Genomic DNA, 20136 nt, shown 5'->3' on the forward strand with positions numbered 1-20136 from the left:
CCTTTGAAGTCTAAAAGCATCTCAAAGCAAACTCGCTACAACAGAACATCAATTCCTCCTTCTCATCCTATCCAACTGTCTCTCTCCTCATTTTACAATAAATGACACCACCTTCCACCTGGTGATTCAAACCAAAATTCTAGAAGTCCTGTTGGATTTTTCACTTTTCCTCATGCTCCACAGACTGTCCAACAACCAGATTCTTTGACTTTATCTCAAAATATGTTTCAGGGGTGCCTGACTCTTGGTCTTGGCTCAGGTCATGGCCTCACACTTCCTAAGTTCAAGCGTTGATAGTGCAAAGCTTGTTTGGGATCCTCTCTCCCCCTCTCTCTCTGGCCCTGTCCTGCTCATGCTGTCTCTCTCTCTCTCAAAATAAATGAGTAAATAAACTTAAAATATATGTGTGTTTCAAATCCACCGACTTTTATCCGTCTTTCAACCAGTACCATGGTAGCCCAATGATCATCACCTTTCACCCGTCACATGGCTGGTCTCCCAATGTCTACTCTTCTTCCTCTATATCCAGAGTGCTCTTGTATAGCCCGAGAATGAAAATATAAGTCACATCACATCAATCCCCCATTTAACGACTTCCAGTGGTTTTTCAGTGCATTTAAAATAAAATTCAAACACCACATGACAACCTCTAAAGCTCTATATGAGCGAGCCTCTAACTACCCACCCCTACAACCCTACCCATCCCCAGTTGCCAGTGTCCTCCTGCACTCACTGCACTCCAACATCTCTTTCCCTCCTCTGCTTGGAATGCTTTTGATCATTTTCTTCTTTGGGACTTCTGACACTGTATAAACCCCAGACTGACATTCGTCATCTTTGTAACCCATATGGCCTTGTTTCTTATTGTATTATAAAATTGTAACATAGCTTGGCTTATTGTGTGTGTCCACTTCTCCCCATCCAATGGAATGTAGGCTCTGTGAGGGTAGGGACTCCTATGTCTTATTTAATTCTGCATCACTAGTGCCTCGAGAAGTGTCTTTTCTTTAGTAGTTCCCAATAAATATGTATTATTTATCTCTTCCATATTTTGTACAGGACATATGTGTGCCATTGGACTTGCAGAGGCCGGGGACTCTGGTGTGACATGTTCTCATGGTGGCGTCAGCACATAACTCACTCTTCTCCTTCCCCAACCAAAATAGAAGGTAGGTTAGTTGTATCTCACTGGACATTAGTCCCAGAACAGAATAACATAGTACAGCCTGGGGACGTGAGAACGTCATCTTCCAGCTCCTACAAGGACACAGAGAGCTGCCTTATCTGGGGGGTGAGACTAAATCTGAATTCCTGAGTATTTGCTTAAAAAGATCCAGTCACCCAAATGAGTCTGTGTAAATCAGCCCCGCAGAGAGTTAAACCTTTAATAAGCTAAATGTTCAAACAAAAGGGAAGCTGCTTAAATAAAAAAAGACTGAGATATATCTCCTCATTGTTAAGACAGGGAAAACTCTAGCACCCACCTCATAGAATAGTTGTGAGGACTCAATAGTTGATATGTCCAAAACTAGTAGAATAGTGCCTGACCCGCAGTAAACATTGCAGAAAGAGTTAGCGATTATTAGAATTACTTATGGAACAAATCCTAGGTTGGGACTGCTACCCAACACACAGAACCCAGGGGGAACGCTTTTGTGGAACAAATAAACTACGGGGTTTTTTTCTTCCTGCAAAGTAAATCTATGCACAATGAAATTAAAATACAAAAGGGAATCTATAGCAGACACCCCGATGCCCCACCCCTATCTCTTCTGTACTCACTTAGACACAGTAAATCTGCTTATTAACACCTGTCTGATGGCATTTTTTTCTGGGCTCTGAAGTATGTTGAGTTCATGTTGAGCACAAGCCATATGGGTTAGAAACGTCATGCTCCCGGAAGCAACCCTTCACTGATGAAGGATAGGGAGCGGTGAATAAACACCCCAGCTTTGTCACCCCTCTGGTGACATAACTCCGAGCCCCTTGCTCTCCGATTCATTTATTTACGCCAGTGATATTATATCTCACATTCTTATTGCAAACACCTATTCAATAATGCAAACTTCCCTAGCTTCCTTCCATTCCCTCTCTCATGTCCCATTTCCTGCTGGTGTTTCTAGACATCAATTACCAAACATATTGCACTAAAGTCTTCATCTCGAGTTCTGCTTTTCAGAGAAACCAAATCCAAATCCACTTAAATAATGAAAACTGTAAGAATGGGGTAAAGACTTGTTCCCAAATTTCATTCCACTATAATCGTACTAAAGTTACCTGGAAATTTATTTGTCCTTTCCACAGGCAAGGTATACACAAGCTTTTCTTTGTTTTCTGTTTTTAATTTAGCATCAGGGATGTAATGATTAATGAAGGATGTTATTTTTTCTGGATCACATATTTCATTTCTGTACAAACTAATATTTAAAAGAAAAGATCATTGATTTGTGTTTTCTCTACTGCTGTCACAAAAGAAGAGCTTTTATTGAATACCTAGCCTTTGAGTACCGCTTTACTTGGCTTTAGGGGACAAACGAAATGAGTAAAATAATAATAACCACAACAGAAGTAATAATAATAATAATACCATCAGTTTGACAAGTCTTTTGACCTATACAGAGAAGGTGTATAAATTCAGAACAACTACAGATAGACAAACAAATACATGCTGTAATTGAAACTATACTTCCAGTAGGAAGAAAAGCAGAGACAGGTGAGAACACTAGGCAGAAGGAATTGCTTAGGGAAAATAATTACTACACCAGACTGTGCAGGTATCGGGAATTAGTGACTAACAGAGAGGTTTGGCCTATGTGTGTGTTTTGTTTGCACATAAGGTTTTTAGGTTTGGGTTTGTTTTTTTTTTGTTTTTTTTTTTTAATTCTTTTCACCTAGGCACACTTTCTGGTTAGACACGGTACTCTTCCTCTCTGCCACCAGATTTATTCCCACGTTTGATACTAGCTTCTGAAACTATTTCATTTTGTGCCCAATGAAAGAATGAAACTATGTTCCAGGATTGTATGAATCAGCCGGGGGGAAGTGGAGGGTGGGAAGAAGACAGAGGCTGAGGATGCCTTTAGGATGCACAGAGCAGGTACCTGGAAAGTGGCCCAGCCCTCCTGGGAGCTGTCAGCCTGGGCTTCTAATCTTGCAATTTTGCATATCATTAGCATTACTGGAGATACAAGGAGACAAGAAAAACATTCGGGGAGGACTAGTCACTAGTTTGGCAAATACGGAGCACAAGGACAGTTGGCCCTCATAATGGTCTGCCTTTTTGATATACCAGCATTGAAAACATAGATATGCGTACATCCAATCTACCCCCAAAGTCTTTACCTTAAGTGATATCCAAGACCCCATTTTCTCTTCAAAAAGACAGAAGATCCTGCACACTTCAGTCTCCCATTGGACATGATCACTTTTCTATCTGATTAAAAAGAAGCAAGAAAGAAAGGATGTTGGGAGTCATTTTTTCCCTCACTAGAAAATACAGGTGAGGAACCAAAGCTCAGATTTCCAAAGGAAAAGTGTTCCACAGGAAATGAATATATTGAATACGCCTTTAAAAATTTGAAATACCCATTAAAATTGATGCATTTAAAATGAAATTCTGAATTCTAGTCTATGTCTGCGCCCTCCAATAATTCTTGAAAAAAAAAAAATTCCCAGAAATTCCATTGGCCCATTTTCTATTCTGGAGGCCAAACAATAAGTGGATATGTTTCAACCCCACATATATCGATTTCAATGTTTAGACTCATTGAAAGCTAAAACAATCACGGTTTTTTTTTTCATGAGCGGTCATAATCCAGTCGGTGTGGAGTTCTATAGGGTATTAGACTCCCCAGACGGCGGCCATGACACGGAAGGTTCGCCGAGGTCACGGGAGCACAACGCTTGCCCTAGAGATACACATTTCCCCAATTCTTTATCGTAATACTGAGATAACACCAACAATTACCAGCCAGGATGTCAGCCTCATCCATGAGATTGGTACTCAAGAGGATCACGCGGCCTGCTTTGTGCTCCTTGAGGAAGCTCCACATTCGATGCCTTGAAAAGGGATCCAACCCAGCAGTTGGCTCATCTAAGAGCAAAATCTACAGAGGATGACAACGTATAAAATCTCTCTCTCCCGCGGTAACTATTTCCACATGGTAGCATGGAGAACAGTAAATAGCAAATAATAATAACTACCCAGCGTTTATGTTCCAGAATGCTTGCAATCGTAGTTTACCAGCGGAGTCTCTCTTGACACATTACAATGACACCTCTGCTACTTTTAGGGGTCAAAGGAGACCCCGACTTTTTACTAATATTCAGTCCACATTCCACAGCACGCATCGCCACACTTACTTGAGGATCTCCTAAAATAGCAATCCCAAAGGTCAGCTTTCTTTTCTGTCCTTCACTTAAATGTTCAGCGAGGTTGTCCTGAATGTTTTGTATGTCCAATTCTAATAAAATCCTTTGTACCTACGCAAGAAAACACACAACACTTAAAATCCAAGATGATGCGGACTATACGATTTTAACCGTCCACGACAGCAGTAGATCTGTATTTTTTACTAGGACCTCTTTGCCTAAATTTTGTTCCTGACCGGGTAGGTAAATCCCTGAGGGGAATTCTGTGGTCATGATTTAGCTTGGCAAATTTACCCTGTTAATCCAAGGCATGGTCCTTTACCTCTCGTTCTACCTCCTGTGGCCGAATCCCTTTTATTTTAGCAAACAGCCTGAGGTTTTCCTTCACCGTGAGGATGTCAAATTGAACATTGAATTGAGGACACACGCCAGTCATCTTTCTGATTTCCTCCAAGTCTTGTGTCTCAGAGGGATTTTTATTATAGATGGTAACTGATCCTAAACACAGAAGTTAAAAATAATTTAACATTGGGAAGAGAGAGTGTTTATTAATGCTTAAGATCTTCTACAGGAAAACATTGGCATTATGTCCACAAATATCTAAAATAATGACTTTGTAATTTATCAACAACTCTGGATTAACCTTAACATAGATATATGTTCAGGGTGGTCTATATTTTCCCTGGAATATCACATAACAATGGAATAAGGATAATGCTTTTCACGAAAACCTGGGAAACATGAGACATATTCAAAATCATGGAGTCTGGCAAGCAATGTTAGATAAACAAACATTATTTGCTCTTACACAGTCAAATTTAACCTTAAAATAAGAAAGGCAACATATGACCTCATTCTATCACTGCACATCTTGCCTTTGAGAAATTTCTTTTTGCTCACCTTCTGTTGGAACAGACGATCCATTAAGGATGTTTAGTAATGAAGATTTGCCAGCTCCATTATGACCCAGAATTGCTGTGATTTGCCCTTCATATATGTCAAGGAGTAAGTCTGTTTTTAGAATAGAATATTAACATTAAAAATAAGAGGGCGTTAGAAAGGGCTTGGTTCTAAACATAGAACAAAAAATTAATTTTAGTTGGATATTCTCAAGTCTTGCAATAGTTTATCCAATATTCTCCTGGCTGCTAAAATAACATGCTTCCTGTACAGTACTTGGAAATACATACAACCACCTAAGAAGACCAAATTAATTACAATTTCAAATATTAACATTGGAACACAATTACTTCCATTGTATATGCATGTGCATATGTGAACATGTAAATATATATACAGATTTTGATCATATTCTGTATTCTTTTCTAGCCTACACTTCAAATATTAAATGATAAACATTTCTCATGACATTAATTACCTTTTAAAATATATCAACCAAAAATTATATTTTCCCCTGTTATAAATTTTCTATTCTTTCATTACAAACCTTTTGCACTTACAGGTCAGTAGAAGAAAGTCATTCACCTAAGAATCCTTTCCATTATTATTTTTTGTTTGTTTTCTCTACCACCAAGTGAAAACCACATTCTGTTTTGGAAAGTCGTTGGATGAAATTCTTAAGAATTTTATAATACATTAAGTCTAAAAGATCAGGTTCCTTCAGTTACATTTGTGACCTACTTTCAGACATTATTGAAATTAATTAACAACTGGGATGAATTCCAGTTCATTCATTTTCTATCTGGATGACCTTGGATGAACTAAACACTATGAGGTTCACTTTACTCAACCATTAAATGTACTAGGAATAATAATTACATGTAAAGGGAATATTCTTCCTATTGTAATCCAATCCATTAAAACACCACTTATAATTCGTTTCAAAGATTCTAAAAATCATTGGAAAAATAAGCTCCAATAATTAAGAAAAATGAAAGAATAATAAGGAATTAGTCTTGGCCACATGATATTAAAATTATTAATGATTAAAATAATATGTTAGTATTGGAGAACTATAATAATTAAAGTAATATGTTAGTAATAGAGTAACACCACTGGGATAAATATAATAATTAAAATAATATGTTATTGCTTTAGGACACACTGACTATGGAATGTAAAAGAAGCCTAAGATGGACCAAAGTAAACAGAAAAAATAAAGATTAATGAAACAGGCTTTTAAATTCATCAAAAAGATGAATTAATTAATAAATAATATTGGGAGAACTAAACAAGCACATTAACAAGTTTTACATTTACTGTTTACAAATGGAAAAAATGACGTTTTCAAAAGTAAGAGAAAACTGATGATCTCTATCCTGGAACTGACCCATATTAACTGGAAAAAAAGAAATACAAGCCTCAGTTCCTCATCTGCAAAATGGGAGAGATACTATTTATCTGACAGGATTCAGTGAAAAAGTCAGTGTAACTCACTTATCATTGTTTCCATGGAAGTCAATAAACTTTAAATGTTCCTATTATTACTGCTGTTGCTTTTAATTATTGCTTCTTCCCACAAGTGTATGCATTTTTATAACCTTGGAGGGAAATGATTTGAAATATGCATAAAAATCTTAAAAATATAGTCCCTTTGAGTTATCTGCTTTTAGAAATTTGTATCCACAATTATATTCACAATCATTAAACAAGAAGGCTTATTACGGTGGGGTTTTTTTAACGTTAATTTATTTGTTTTTGAGACAGAGAAAGAGAAAGCGAGTGAGGCAGGGGCAAAGAGAAAGGGAGACAGAGGATCCAAAGCCACTCTGAGCTGACAGCATAGAGTTCAATGTGAAGCTCATGGAACTGAGATCAGGACCTGAGCCCCTGCTGAGCCACTCAGTCACCCCCTAGTGTTTTTTTTTTTTCTTTTTATGATAAGGACAAAATTGGAAACAAGCCAAATTTCATTCACTAGTGTCAGTCAATTGAGGTGTCCACACATGGGAATCCCATTTAGCCAGTGAAAGCCGGGCTGCGGGTAAGGGCTTCAAAGCGTGTTCCCAAAGGTGTTCCAAAGTTGCTACAGGAAGTAACTGCGAGGGGAGAAGGTTGAGAGCATGCAACTCCCCATTACTTCCCCAAGAGCCCCTGGAACTGTTGATTTCATATAGCGTTTCTATGCAGTGATTTTCATCACTTCTAATTTTTTAATTTTTTTGAAGATGTTGTAAAAAGTCGTTCATGGTTATTGACGAGTACAAAAGTGGTTCATAATGCACGCTGGAAAACTGAAATGACAAATTTAAAAAAGACTTCAATGTATCCTTGGCGAAAATTCAAGAAAGAAACCACAGATCGAGATGGTATTGGATGGGAAAAACCTGGGGGTAGGCAGTGGGGCGGAGAACAAATTTGCTGACACGGGTACAGAAAATTCTCAAAGTGAGAAATGACCTCAGAGGGGGAAGTGAGACTGAGTTAAGGCACACTACGGACTAAAAAGTAAATGCCATGAACCTTAGGGAAGGTCTCTGGCTCTTCTTTTGTAACTTCTCAGGTTTCCCGTCTCTTGTAAAAATCAGTCACATTCTTCCTAAAAATCATTACTAATAAACACAGGCTGTCCTCTATAAAATGAGGCCACTAACTTGGATCTTACCTAAGTATTTGTTACCGAAAACTATTTGTCAGAATCTTATCAGATGCATTGGTTCATTCAAACTTCTAACTGTGTTTGCCGTGGAGATGGTCACTTGTGAAATTTCATTCATGGTCAATGGGGTTACTCACCTTGTTTTATTTATTTTTAATATTTATTTATTTATTTACTTAAACTCAAGTTATTTATTTATTTATTTATTTATTTATTTATTTATTTATTTATTTAAACTCAAGTTAATCAACATAAAGTGTAGTCTTGGTTTCAGGAGCAGATCCCAGTGATTCATCGCTTACATATGACACCCAGTGTTCCTCCCCAAAAGTGCCCTCCTTAATGGCCATCACGCGTTTAACCCATCCCCCCCGCCCACCTCCCCTCCAGCAATCCCCTGTTTGTACTCACCTTGTTTTAGTTAATCTCACCAGTGCATAGAAACTATATAAATTTCCTGGCTAGTATAAAAATATATATATCAATTTTACGTCTAGATGGTCTTTCCTCACAGTGCAAATAAAATACAACATTGTTTTTAGCAAGCCGTCTTTAAAACCAAAGTGAAATCATACCTTTCATTGCATGGCCCTATTCCTGTAAATTAGTGAATCCATGAAACACCTGGAAGGATTTTATAGCCAGTTCTCAATCACAGTTAATCTCCAAATGGTGGCTGTTAGCTTGTTTGTATTCTGTTTTCTTTTTCTGTTTTGCTCGTGTGCATGTGCTCATTTTTCACGTGGAATTCTCCCCATTTTTTGCAATAAAGAAGTCAATGAAACAATGAAACGTTTCTCTTTACCTTTCAGTGCTTCTGTTTTTCCAGACTTTCCTGTATATTCTTTTTTGACGTTTTTGATTCTGCAATGACAGAAGTGGTGTTGACTCAGCCAACGCAGAAGTGAAAGCAGCAGAGGTCAGGAACAACCCCGGTCACAGTGACAGATACACCAACCCCCGTATGTGAAATAAGGGATGCTATAACCAGTCTGCTCAGAAAGACAGAGACTTGCTTTTGAGTGAGCATTTTCCCCAAGAGAGAAAATAAAAGTCGCTTTAGAAAGTTACAGTTAAATTATTAATGTTTTGCTTGGAGAAGCAGAACACTTTAGAATGGTTCTCACCTTCTGTCTTTGGATGTTTTCTACTCTGTACACAATCAGCTCGTTAATCTGCACTCTTTAACTCTCCCCTCTCACCCTCTCCCATGCCCTCCCATCCCCTCCCACCCCTTTCAACCTTGTTCATTCATCAGACCCTCTGTCACCTGCATTTTCTATAGTTTCCTCTCTGATAGCTTCTCTTTGGCCTTGTACTCTGCTTTGGATACAATCAGATTTCTCTCCTCCTCTTTAGAAAAAAAATTTTTTTTAATCTTTATTTATTTTTGAGAGAGAGAGACAGAGTGCGAGCAGGGGGGAACAGAGAAGGGAGACACAGGATCAGAAGCAGGCTCCAGGCTCCGAGCCGTCAGCACAGAGCCCGACGTGGGGCTCGAACTCATGAACCGTGAGATCGTGACCTGAGCTGAAGTCGGATGCTTAACCGACTGAGCCACCCAGGCGCCCCTCTCCTCCTCTTATTAAAAAAAATATTTTCGGGGCACCTGGGTGGCTCAGTGGGTTAAGTGCCTGACTTTGTCTCAGGTCATGATCTCCTGGTTCATGAGTTTGAGCCCCTTCGAGCCCCGCAGTGGGCTCTGTGCTGACCGCTCAGAGCCTGGAGCCTGCTTTGTATTCTGTTGTTTCCCAATCTCTCTCGACCCGCCCCCCCTAAAAATAAACATGAAAAAATGTTTAAAAAATTTTTTTAAAACAGGAGCAAATTCTTTCCATGTCCATTTTCTCACTTCCTCCTCGATCACTCTGAACCCACTATTCTAGTGAACCTCCTCATACTGAAATCATTAGTGGCCCCCTAATTATTAAATGCAACAAAGACTTCTCTTTCCTTACTTATTGGATTATGGGTCGCTATTGGTGTCGGTGTCCTGGTTGAAAATGTCTACGTTCAAGGTAACATTGGATTTACTGGCTTTCTTCCTATTTTCCTAAATGTTTCATCTTGGTTTCCTTGTAAGGTCCTCTTCTTTTGCCAGACACATTATCTTGGTGTTCCACAGTGTTCTCCAGGTACATGATGGTCTTCCCATTCTTGACTCTCTTGATGGGTTATCTCGTTGATTCTCATGGTTTTTACACCAACCTAATGCTAACCCTATCCTTTCCTCCCAGCATTAGGCTCCCACATCTAAAGGTTTCATTCGAATATCACACATGCACACACACACACACACACACACACACACCCCTCTAAATGGGTAATGACCAAACTTGAATGAACATTAGAATCCCAAAGGGAACTAATACAGGAAGAGGCAGGAACCAGGCTCTGACAAGTTAGAGATGTCATGACTACATAAGATCATGTACGGTGGCATCTTTAATTCAAAGGGAAATAATTTGGTCAACCGCTTTTCTGAGCATGGATCAAAATTAAAGTAAGGACAATTATTCAACCAGGACTGGCAGTGGGTGGGGTTACACCAAAGAGTCAGGAAATATAAAAGAGAAAGGCTTAAAATGGTGCTGAATCTGACCACAGTGGGACACCCATTGAAGTGGGGTTTTAATGTGTGTGGGGTTTTTTCTTTTTTTTTTTTTTTTTGAGAGAGAGAGAGAGAGAGAGAGAGAGAGAGATCATTCATGAGCAGGGGAGAGGGGCAAAGGGAGAGAGAGAATCTTAAGCAGACTCTGCATGGGGCTTGATTCCACAACTCTGGGATCATGACCTGAACCAAAATCAAGAGTCAGATGCTCAACCGACTGAGCCACCCAGGTGCCCCTTAATGTTTTATTTTACTAAAGAAACTTCCCTTTAGGAGTAGCCGGTTGTTTTTGGATTTCAGAGATGAAGATAGCCATTTGGGGCAGACATCCTGTCTACGCTCTGGGAATGTTGCACGAATGGGCTAAAGTTATAGGAATGGACGGTTGTGCATACAAGTGATCCCAGAGAAGGAAAAATTGGGAGGAGGCAGTAATGGGTGAGAGGGAGCCAGTTTTGAATAAAATATAGATATTTTTACATAGCCATGATCTTGATTCTGGTTAGAGCTCTGCATGAATTCCTCTATACTTTCAGATATGTATAGCTCACAGGCTGCAAGGGAAAGAGGAAGTGTCCATTGGCATATAAAGGGGAGACCACCTGGGAAAAAGGGAATCATTACAGTAGTACCTTCTAGATCCATGCAACATATTGGGATTGATTGTGATAGTGTTGACACTTGTCTAGTGGTGGGGAAGGCAAGGGTTTCCCTAAGAAAGGGTCGCTATGAGGAAAGAAGAGTTAAGACGTATGCACTGGGAACAGTGTCTAATGTTGGGTGGTAAACAGTCAACTTGAGGCTGTCTTGAAGCCCCAGAACCTGCTTCACTGGTGACTGAAATGTACAGAAACTTGTCACTGAAGAGCTACAAGGTTGGGCACCTAAGCCTGGTTTGCTACTTTGGTGTGGATCTGGGGTGAGTTGTCCTGCAATGGAGTCAAACGCTTTAGTGTAGAGGTCTTGGATCAGATGACTTTTCTTTCCTGATTTGTTAGTGGCTCCAACCTCCACTTTAGTAAAGAATCCAGACCAAGAGACAGGGACCTCTAGAGTTAACACTGCATAGATGGGTCAGGTTTGGGAAGTAAGGGGAACAAAGATGGCGGGTGAGGACATTTTACTCTTCTCTCTTTTGCAGAAGTAGAAAAACAAACATCTTTTGATCTACATAACTAACCTCAAGACTTTTTTGGAAGATTACATCTGAAAGTTATTATAATTTGAACAGTAATAGAGTTTATTTTTTGTGTTCTCAACCAGTGAAGAGGAACTGAGGACATTGAGTTTTGGGGGATTATTCCTCACTTGGCCTTTCTCTTTCAGATAGATGTTTTCATAGAGCTGAGGTCGGTAGGAGCTGTGGCCCCTCAGGAAGCTTAACAGAAAATAGGGTCTGAATTAGAAGGATGAAGTTCAGGTATGTAAGTTCACCTTATGCTCTTTGTCTTAGGCAGAAATAGATCACTTCCTAGCTATAGTGCCATTTTATTCCTCTTCCTTCACCTCCTGACATCTCTACAGTGGCCAGGGGCTAAGAGAATAGACAGACTCTGGATTCCCATCCTGGCTCCCCATTTATGAATGCGTGACATTGGACAAGAGACTTAACCTTTCAGAACCTCACCTTTCTCATTTATAAGATGGGCCAAATAGAAGTGCCCACCTTACAAGCTTTGGTTGAGTATTAAGTGCGTGTCTGGTTCCTAGCAGGCACTATGTGAATTTTGGCTAAATGAGTGGTTTATATTTAAAACCCTCTGGCTCTTCAATTTTAGGGCACATTAGAAAAACCTATAGGGCTTCTTAAAAATCTGCAAATTCTTGGGCCTAAGCCCATACTCCCTGAATTAGAATCGCTTGAGGTAGGATCTGATGGCAGAGATATTTTAAGAACTCCTTATATGAATTTCAAACAATCCTACAAAGTAAATATTACTCTTGTTCATTACAGGGTGGGAGATCCAGAGAAACTTACACATTTTTTTTTCTCAGATTACACATCAGATGAGAGGGCATTGTGGTATTGAAGTCTAAAAGTTTTTGAGTCCAAGTTTCTTACTTCTTCCATTATATCACATAAGCCAGAGAAACTATAGAGGAAGGAATTTGGAGAAAGAAAAGAGTAAGCATGAAAGAGAGTCATGAGACAAAAGTTAGAAATAAGGAGGGGGACAAGATGGCGGGTGACGTGGTAACATTATATGGAGCGAAGCAAAGAGAATTTTCCTTTCAAGGAGCAATCAAGAGCCGTTGGTGGTCATGTGGAAGAATTCAAAGTGACATTCACAAAGACAAATTTCTTCTTCAATATTTTGTTCAAGTTTGCCTTGCACCCATATATTGGTATAAGTGTGATTACCTGATGGCTTCTTTTCCTTGGAATTCTGGAGCTACAGGTTCGAAACAATCATCAGAAGGATGCTCAGGATGTATTTCTTTCTCAGTGACCTTATTATTAGTCCTTTGGTGTTGGAAACAAGACGAGTTCAGGAAAAATAATGGAGAGTGATGGCGTTCATTTCCACCTAATTCATCAAGAGGCAATACAATATTGGATCATTAACATTAGAACCAAGAGCAAAGAAGCCTTATTCAAAATAGTGCAGAGTGTCTTAGACTTAAGCATCATAGAGAAATTGTTTTCATTATAACTTCTTATTATTGAAAAGAAAACTGGTCATGAAGTAAACAATGAAAATTCAAAGGAAATAACATATTATCACAAAAGCCAAACAGTACCATAGAACTTTCAATAAATATACATATACAAAGGCTTGAATAAAATGGGTCCAAAATATATTTAGAATGAATGAAACCGAACACTTAGGGGGGAAGGCCTTAATATGGCACATAAAAATAACTGGAAACATGTTTGTGGACTTCAGAAATCCCTTGATCGCAACAATATGACTGGACGTGGTACTGAAGTCCCTATGGAATGTGTATGTAAAGTACAGGAAGAAATTATATTTGTTCAGGATAAATACACTGTCATTTTCCAAATGTAAAACACAGAAGTAGTATTTGTTGCTAAGGGCTTTCAGATATTAAACCAGAAGTGACAGAAAGATAGGAATATATAAAATAATTGCATAGAAGCGTAGAAGACAGGGTTAAATACAAAGTGGAAAGAACATAAAAAGTAAAATAAATAAGATTGTGCAAGAAAAAAAAGTGTTCTGATTCTAGCATGTGGGCAGGAAGTCTGCACTTGTGATATTTTTGGTTGTTGGTAAGATAGAGAAAATTTAACTGGGTAATATAGTTCTGTAAATATGAACAACTGATTAAAAATTTTTCAGAATAAGGCTGAGAACGTCCTCTTTCATTTTTATTTTGTTACTTCCTTAAAGGATGGACATGTCATCTTGTGAAGTGGTCCTCCAAGAAGGAGAGGGAGTAGGGGAGAACCTGATTGTTCCAGACCTGGGGCCCTTTCTGGATGTTCAATTCACAATCTGCCCCACATTCTTGTAAGAACTACTTACTAAACACCTTCCACCATACGATAGATCGACACTTGCCAAAACCATGTGGGGAATTAATTTATTGCAGCTCATTTTGAAACAAGTCTTACATATCATTCTTTGAAAACACTTTCAGGGATTCTTGAAAAAAGTACCATTATTTAATCGCTGAATATTCATAATGTGTATTATTAAAAGCAGAAGACTAATTGCTTTCCCATGAAAATTCCTTCAAACTGCTAAAACTATGAAGCAGGAATAAAGAACTCATTCAGTTTGTGATAGGAAATATTTGTTATTCTTTACTTCTTTTTTTTTTAATTTTTAATGTTTATTTATTTTTGAGAGAGAGAGACAGAGTGTGAGCAGGGAGGGGCAGAGAGAGAGGGAGACACAGAATCCAAAGCAGGCTCCAGGCTCTGAGCTGTCAGCAGAGCCTGACGCGGGGCTAGAACTCATGAACCACAAGATCATGATCTCAGCCGAAGTCGGATGCTTAACCGACTGAGCCGCCCAGGCACCCCTGTTATTCTTTACTTCTTTAAGTACATTTACATAACCTTAAGTAAAAACCTACAATGTGATCAACATATGCAGAGGTCGAAGAAAAGCCACTTTTACTTACAGGGTAAGATTTTGTCAAAATATAATGCCAATGCCAGGTAGAAAAGCGCATCAAAAGCCAATACAGAAAAAGTTGCTATCAGTACATAGGAGTCTCCTGAAGGGTCAGGAAAAATTACACCGTTCATAGTACTATCCAAGTGGATAATCTAAGATTCAAGCAAAAACAATCATTAATAAGTACTTAAATTAAACACAAAAATAATCCAGTGTGGCAGCAAGATTTATCATTTTATTAAACAGGTTTTTAAAAAGCCCTTATAATGAAGTTATTGGTGAAACTATTTCTATCTGACAACAAAGGAATAGTGGAAGGAAATACCGATTTTAAAAAAAATGTTCTAAAAATAGGACATCTTCTTGTTTTCATAAAGTCATTGCAATGTTGCAAAATATCTATTCTATGCAGCAAAAAGAACACAAGTTTTTGAAAGAATATGAAAAATTATTTGAAGCATCTTAGTTGGATAATGATAAGAGAACTTTTTCTAGGTATTACTGCAAATAAAGATATGTTTATAATTTTGTCATGTGACAATAGGTATAATGTTCTAGATGTTGTTCTAAGGCTTTTTATAATATCTCATTTAATCCTTATCATAACCTCATAAGGTAGGCCTTATTATTTTTTTAAATGTTTATTTATTTATTTTGAGAGAGAGAGGGAAAGAGGAAGGGGCTGAGAGAGAGGGGGAGAGAGATTCCCAAGCAGGCTGCACGTTGTCAACGCAGAGCCTGACGTGGGACTCAAACTCACAAACCATGAGATCATGACCTGAACTGAAATCAAAAGTCAGACGCTCAACTGGCTGAGCCACGCAGGTGCCCCTAGGCTGTGTTATTTTTATGTGCATTTTACATATGGTGAAACTGAAGCACAGAGAAACTGAGTGGCTTAACCAAGCAAAGTCAAAATCACGTAGGAGTGGCAAAGCTGAATTCAACACATGAAGTCCAGCTCCCAAGCCCAGTTCCTCACACTGGACAATATAAACTCCACTTATGTAAAATGTTAACGTTTCACGACAAAGTTGAGTTTATTCCGGAAATGCAAGCCTGGGTTGACATTTGAAGATCACTCTATGCAATTCAACATAAACCAGATTGAAGGAGAAAGTGAACTGGTTAGTAAAATAGGTGAGTAAAAAGCATTTGATACAATTCAACACCCACATATAATAAAGAAAGTCTCTTCGCAAACTGAGAAGATAAGCGATCTTCCTAAACCTGGCAAAATAGATGTACACATACCAATACCAAAAATCATCCTTTTTGTGAAATGTCAAAAGCTTTTCCTTTGCCTGCATTTCTATTCAACATTGTACTGGAGGTCCCAGTCTCCTCGATAAGGCAAGAAAAATAAGTAACTAACATTAAAAACTGCAAAAGGAAAAAAATAAACTATCATTATTTGTAGACAACATGATCATGCATAAGAAAATCCCAAGATAAAACCTAGAAAAATACTAGCTTTTAAAGTTTGTTTGTTTGTTTGTTTGTTTATTTATTTATTTATTTTTGAGAGAGACAGAGAAAGAGAGAGAGAGAGCATGGGAGGGGCAGAGAGATGGAGACAGAGAATCCCAAGCAGACTTTGTGCTGTCAGCACAGAGCCCAATGTGAAGCTTGACCTCACGAACCCATGAGATCGTGACCTGAGCCAAAATCAGGAGTTGGCTGCTTAACCAACTGAGCCACCCAGGCGCTCTTAGTTTTAAAGAATATAGCAAGGAAACTGGATACAGTGCCAATATACAGAAATCAGTTGTATCTCTCTACATTTATGACAAACATTTAAAAATAAGAATCTAAACACAGATGCTATTTATAATGGCATCAAACATATTAAAAAAGGGATATAAAATTTGGAATAAATAAAAAAATGTGCAAGGCTCTCAATACTTAAAACAAATTACAAAGAGCAAATGAATGTGAAGATGTATTATTCATGATCAAAAGAAAAGTGTCAATTTCCCTGAAACTGATTGAAAAAATCAAACTGCATCCCAACGTGAACAGCTTTGTACACACATACATATGCGTGTGTATCACTCAATAAGTTAATTCTAAAACTTACACCATTCAAAGAACCTAGAATAGAAAAGTCTCTTTTTGGAGAAGAAAATCAAGTGGTAAAACTGTTACCACCATATATCAAGACACATAAAGCAAAAACAATTTTAAGATAATGTAGCAACAGTTCAAGAGTAGACAGATGGGTTAATACAGGATTGGTTGAGCTCTGACAAAGGAAATATAGCAGTCTGTCCAGGGAAAGGATGGTCTTTTCAACAAATTAAGTGGAAGAAATTGGATATTCATGTAGAAAAATTAATATTGCTTCTACATATAGATATCCGAAAGTTATTTTGAAATGGATTTTATATCCAAATGTAAAAGTAGAATCAATTGAGTTTCCAGCAAAGAACATGGGAGACAAACTTTAGAAAAAAAAATTTTTTTAAGCTTATTTATTTATCTGGGGAGACAAAGCACACGTGCATATGTGCACTGGTGAGCTGGGTAGGAGCAGCGACAGGGGACAGAGAGAGAATCCCAAGTAGGCTCCGCGCTGTCAGCTCAGAGCCGGATGCAGGGCTCGATCCCGTGAACTGAGAGATCATGACCTGAGCCAAAATCAAGAGTCGGAGGCTTAACTGACTGAGCCACCCGGGCACCCCTGGGAGAATATCTTTATGACCGTGGGGGAATGCAATGATTTCTTAAAGATACAAAAGCACTCTACAGAAAAGAAAACGCTCATTAAAAGCACCATTGAGCAAGTAAATATGTCAGCAACAAATGTCTCATAGCTCGCGTATGTAAGAAATTCCTACAAAGCAATAAGGAAAAGACTAAAAGTCAGTTAAAAAAAAAGTGGGGGGAAACCTGGATAGACACTTTATAAAAGAGAAAACCCAAAATGCCACTAAGCGTACGAAGAAGAATGAAATTTCATCAAACATCAGGAAAATGCAAATTAATACCCCAAGGATTTTTATTGCAGATCCACCAGAATGGCTAAAATTTGGCAGACTAATAATACCAAATGCTGGTAAAGATTCGGGACCACTGTAACTCGAAACATCTGGTGCAAAAGTAAATTGTTTCAACCACTTTGGAAAAATACTTGGTAGTAGCTATGAAGATTAAGATGTATGTATCCTAGATCCTACTATCCAACTCCGAGGTCTGTACCGAACAGAACTGAATGCCCATATTCACTAGGGTAGATGCATAAGGATTTTTTGCAGCGTTAATAGTAGTCAAAAACTGGAAAAGATTTCCAGGCAACACTAAAAACAGGCAACACTAAAAATTTAGGCTTAGGAACACACATTAGGTGGGGATGAGGAAGTGAAGATCACAAAACTTTTACCTTCAGGAGGAAAGAGTGGAGTTGTGGCATCCTTCTATTTCTTGATCTAGCTCATGAGCGTTTTGATACACTTAGTACCTGTTTGTTACGCTCTGTATTTACAGTCTTGACAACTTTTCAGATTTGAGGTTTCCAAAAGCAGTTTACACAATTTTTAACAGAGAATGCCTTCATTATATAAAGTAAAAACGAATATCGTATGATTTCATTCGTATGTGGAATTTAAGGAACGCGACAGATGCGCATAGGGAAAGGGAAGGAAAAATAAGATAAAAACAGAGAGGGAGGCCAACCATAAGAGACTCTTAAATACAGAGAGCAAACTGAAGGGTGCCGGAGGGGAAGTGGAAGGGCGGGGTGGGCTAAATGGGGGATGGGCGTTAAGGAGGACACTTGCTGGGATGAGCACAGGGTGTCATATGTAAGTGAGGAATCTCTGGGTTCTACTCCTGAAACCAATACTACACTGTGTGTGAACTCACTTGAATTTAAATAAATAATGAAAAAAAGAAAGGTGAATAGCTGCATATGAGAAACAAGAAGAAAATGCTTCCGAATGAAAATACACCTGAGAGGGGAAACTCTGTCTTATTCAAGATGTTCTTATTCAAACTTCCTTATGTTATGATGATTTTTCTACACTGGAATAATAACATTCTCAAATCTAGTCTTAGGCTAGAATTGTTTAGCATAAATGCTGCTAATTTGAAAGAGCACTTAGGGGCGCCTGGTTGGCTCAGTTGGTTAAGCATCCGACTTTGGCTCAGGTTATGATCTCACAGCTCTTGGGTTTGAGCCCCACGTCAGGCTCTGTGCTGACAGCTCTCTCTGCCCCTCCCTTGCTCACGCCCTGTCTCTCTCTCTCTCTCTCTCAAAAATAAGTAAACATTAAAAAAAGAGAAAGTGTTTGCAACCATGAAGAGTTATGAAGTACCAAGTTCTTTTGAAAGTTCAATAATAAAGAATTAACTAGGCTCCTACCTTACTCAATCCAGCAGTAAAGGTAAATGGGCTGCAGATACTCAAAATCCACTCCAGAGAGGAAGGGAGTTGTCTGTAATATGCGGCGAATCCCACGCCCCCCCAGAAGACAATGAGGAGAAACATAACCAAATTGGTGAGGACCGTTTTCTTTAGCAACACACTCATCAGGAACACTAAAGCTATCTGAAAGAGAGAGAAGACGTCTAGCCATTAAACAGCCATTACACAATAAATATGGATGTCTAGATCATAACATAAATATTTATCAGTGAGACGCTGATGAAGATATCAAGGCATCACAATGCTCAGTCCTTCCCTCAACCCCTTTGTAAAGAGGATCCTTATTTGCTCTCCTCAACTGCTAGGCATTAGTTGCTGAAGAAAGGGCAGGGGGCTGTGCGCACCGAGGACAAGGATACATGTGCACGCTTGGAAACACCCAAAGAAACCACATTAATGTCTTAAGAAAGGACACCTATGTACCCTCTCCAGGAAACACCCTGGGAGGTGGGGGGGGGGCGGTGTAGAGGCTCTTGCTTTATGAAGGAAGAGGGGTGACATGGGAAGAGAGGGCAAGATGGAGTGTCAGAGGGAGATACTGTGCAAGCCACCATGTTATGGGGAACCTTTGGGACGAAGAGACAGGTCCGCCCCTCAAGCGCATCCTCATGAACCGTCTAGAAAAGTCTTAGAGTCAAAATATTTTTAGAGTCAAGGTTTTTTTTCTTTTTGAGGCATCGTTTCATTAATGCAGACTTTATGCAAAAGAGAGGTCCAATTGTATTTCATACTAGATCAACTTCTCAACAACTCCTAGAGACTTTCTCAAGCAAGTACGCACACACCTGCACACAAAGCAGACACGAAGGAAATAACGAACTGTAATGACCTCCAGAGAACTTCATTTTTACTACATCTAGCTATGACCTAAAGCAGAGAATGTGGTAATAAATGTATGCACTTACCAAGGACAAACCGTATAAGAAAAAGAGTGTACATATGACCATGAAGCCTGTCATGACTATAATTTGGGTAGATGTTATGACAACTGTAATGATTATGGAAATAATGAAGATGAAGCCAGCATAGATTAAGCCCCAGGAAAGCCTAAAAGAAAACAAAAAGTTATTTCAATTAT

At 38.7% G+C, this 20136-nt stretch overlaps 1 protein-coding gene across 4 annotated transcripts in view; it reads right to left on the bottom strand.

The window, feature by feature from the left end:
- Nucleotides 1-20136, bottom strand: part of ABCA6 (ATP binding cassette subfamily A member 6) — a 60977-nt gene that overhangs the window by 30059 nt on the left and 10782 nt on the right. For all 4 annotated transcript variants that reach the window (XM_030295632.2, XM_030295636.1, XM_030295635.1 and 1 more), the window contains 11 exons: nt 19964-20105; nt 18996-19181; nt 14637-14784; nt 12904-13069; nt 8736-8794; nt 5272-5382; nt 4694-4869; nt 4363-4482; nt 3968-4106; nt 3343-3433; nt 2278-2417 (listed from right to left, as the gene is read on the bottom strand). In XM_030295632.2, the coding sequence (XP_030151492.1) occupies nt 2278-2417; nt 3343-3433; nt 3968-4106; nt 4363-4482; nt 4694-4869; nt 5272-5382; nt 8736-8794; nt 12904-13069; nt 14637-14784; nt 18996-19181; nt 19964-20105 (1478 nt within the window). The remainder of the gene's footprint in view (nt 1-2277; nt 2418-3342; nt 3434-3967; nt 4107-4362; nt 4483-4693; nt 4870-5271; nt 5383-8735; nt 8795-12903; nt 13070-14636; nt 14785-18995; nt 19182-19963; nt 20106-20136) is intronic.

This window comes from Lynx canadensis, chromosome E1 (genome assembly GCF_007474595.2).
Source record: "Lynx canadensis isolate LIC74 chromosome E1, mLynCan4.pri.v2, whole genome shotgun sequence".
Classification (NCBI taxonomy): domain Eukaryota; kingdom Metazoa; phylum Chordata; class Mammalia; order Carnivora; family Felidae; genus Lynx; species Lynx canadensis.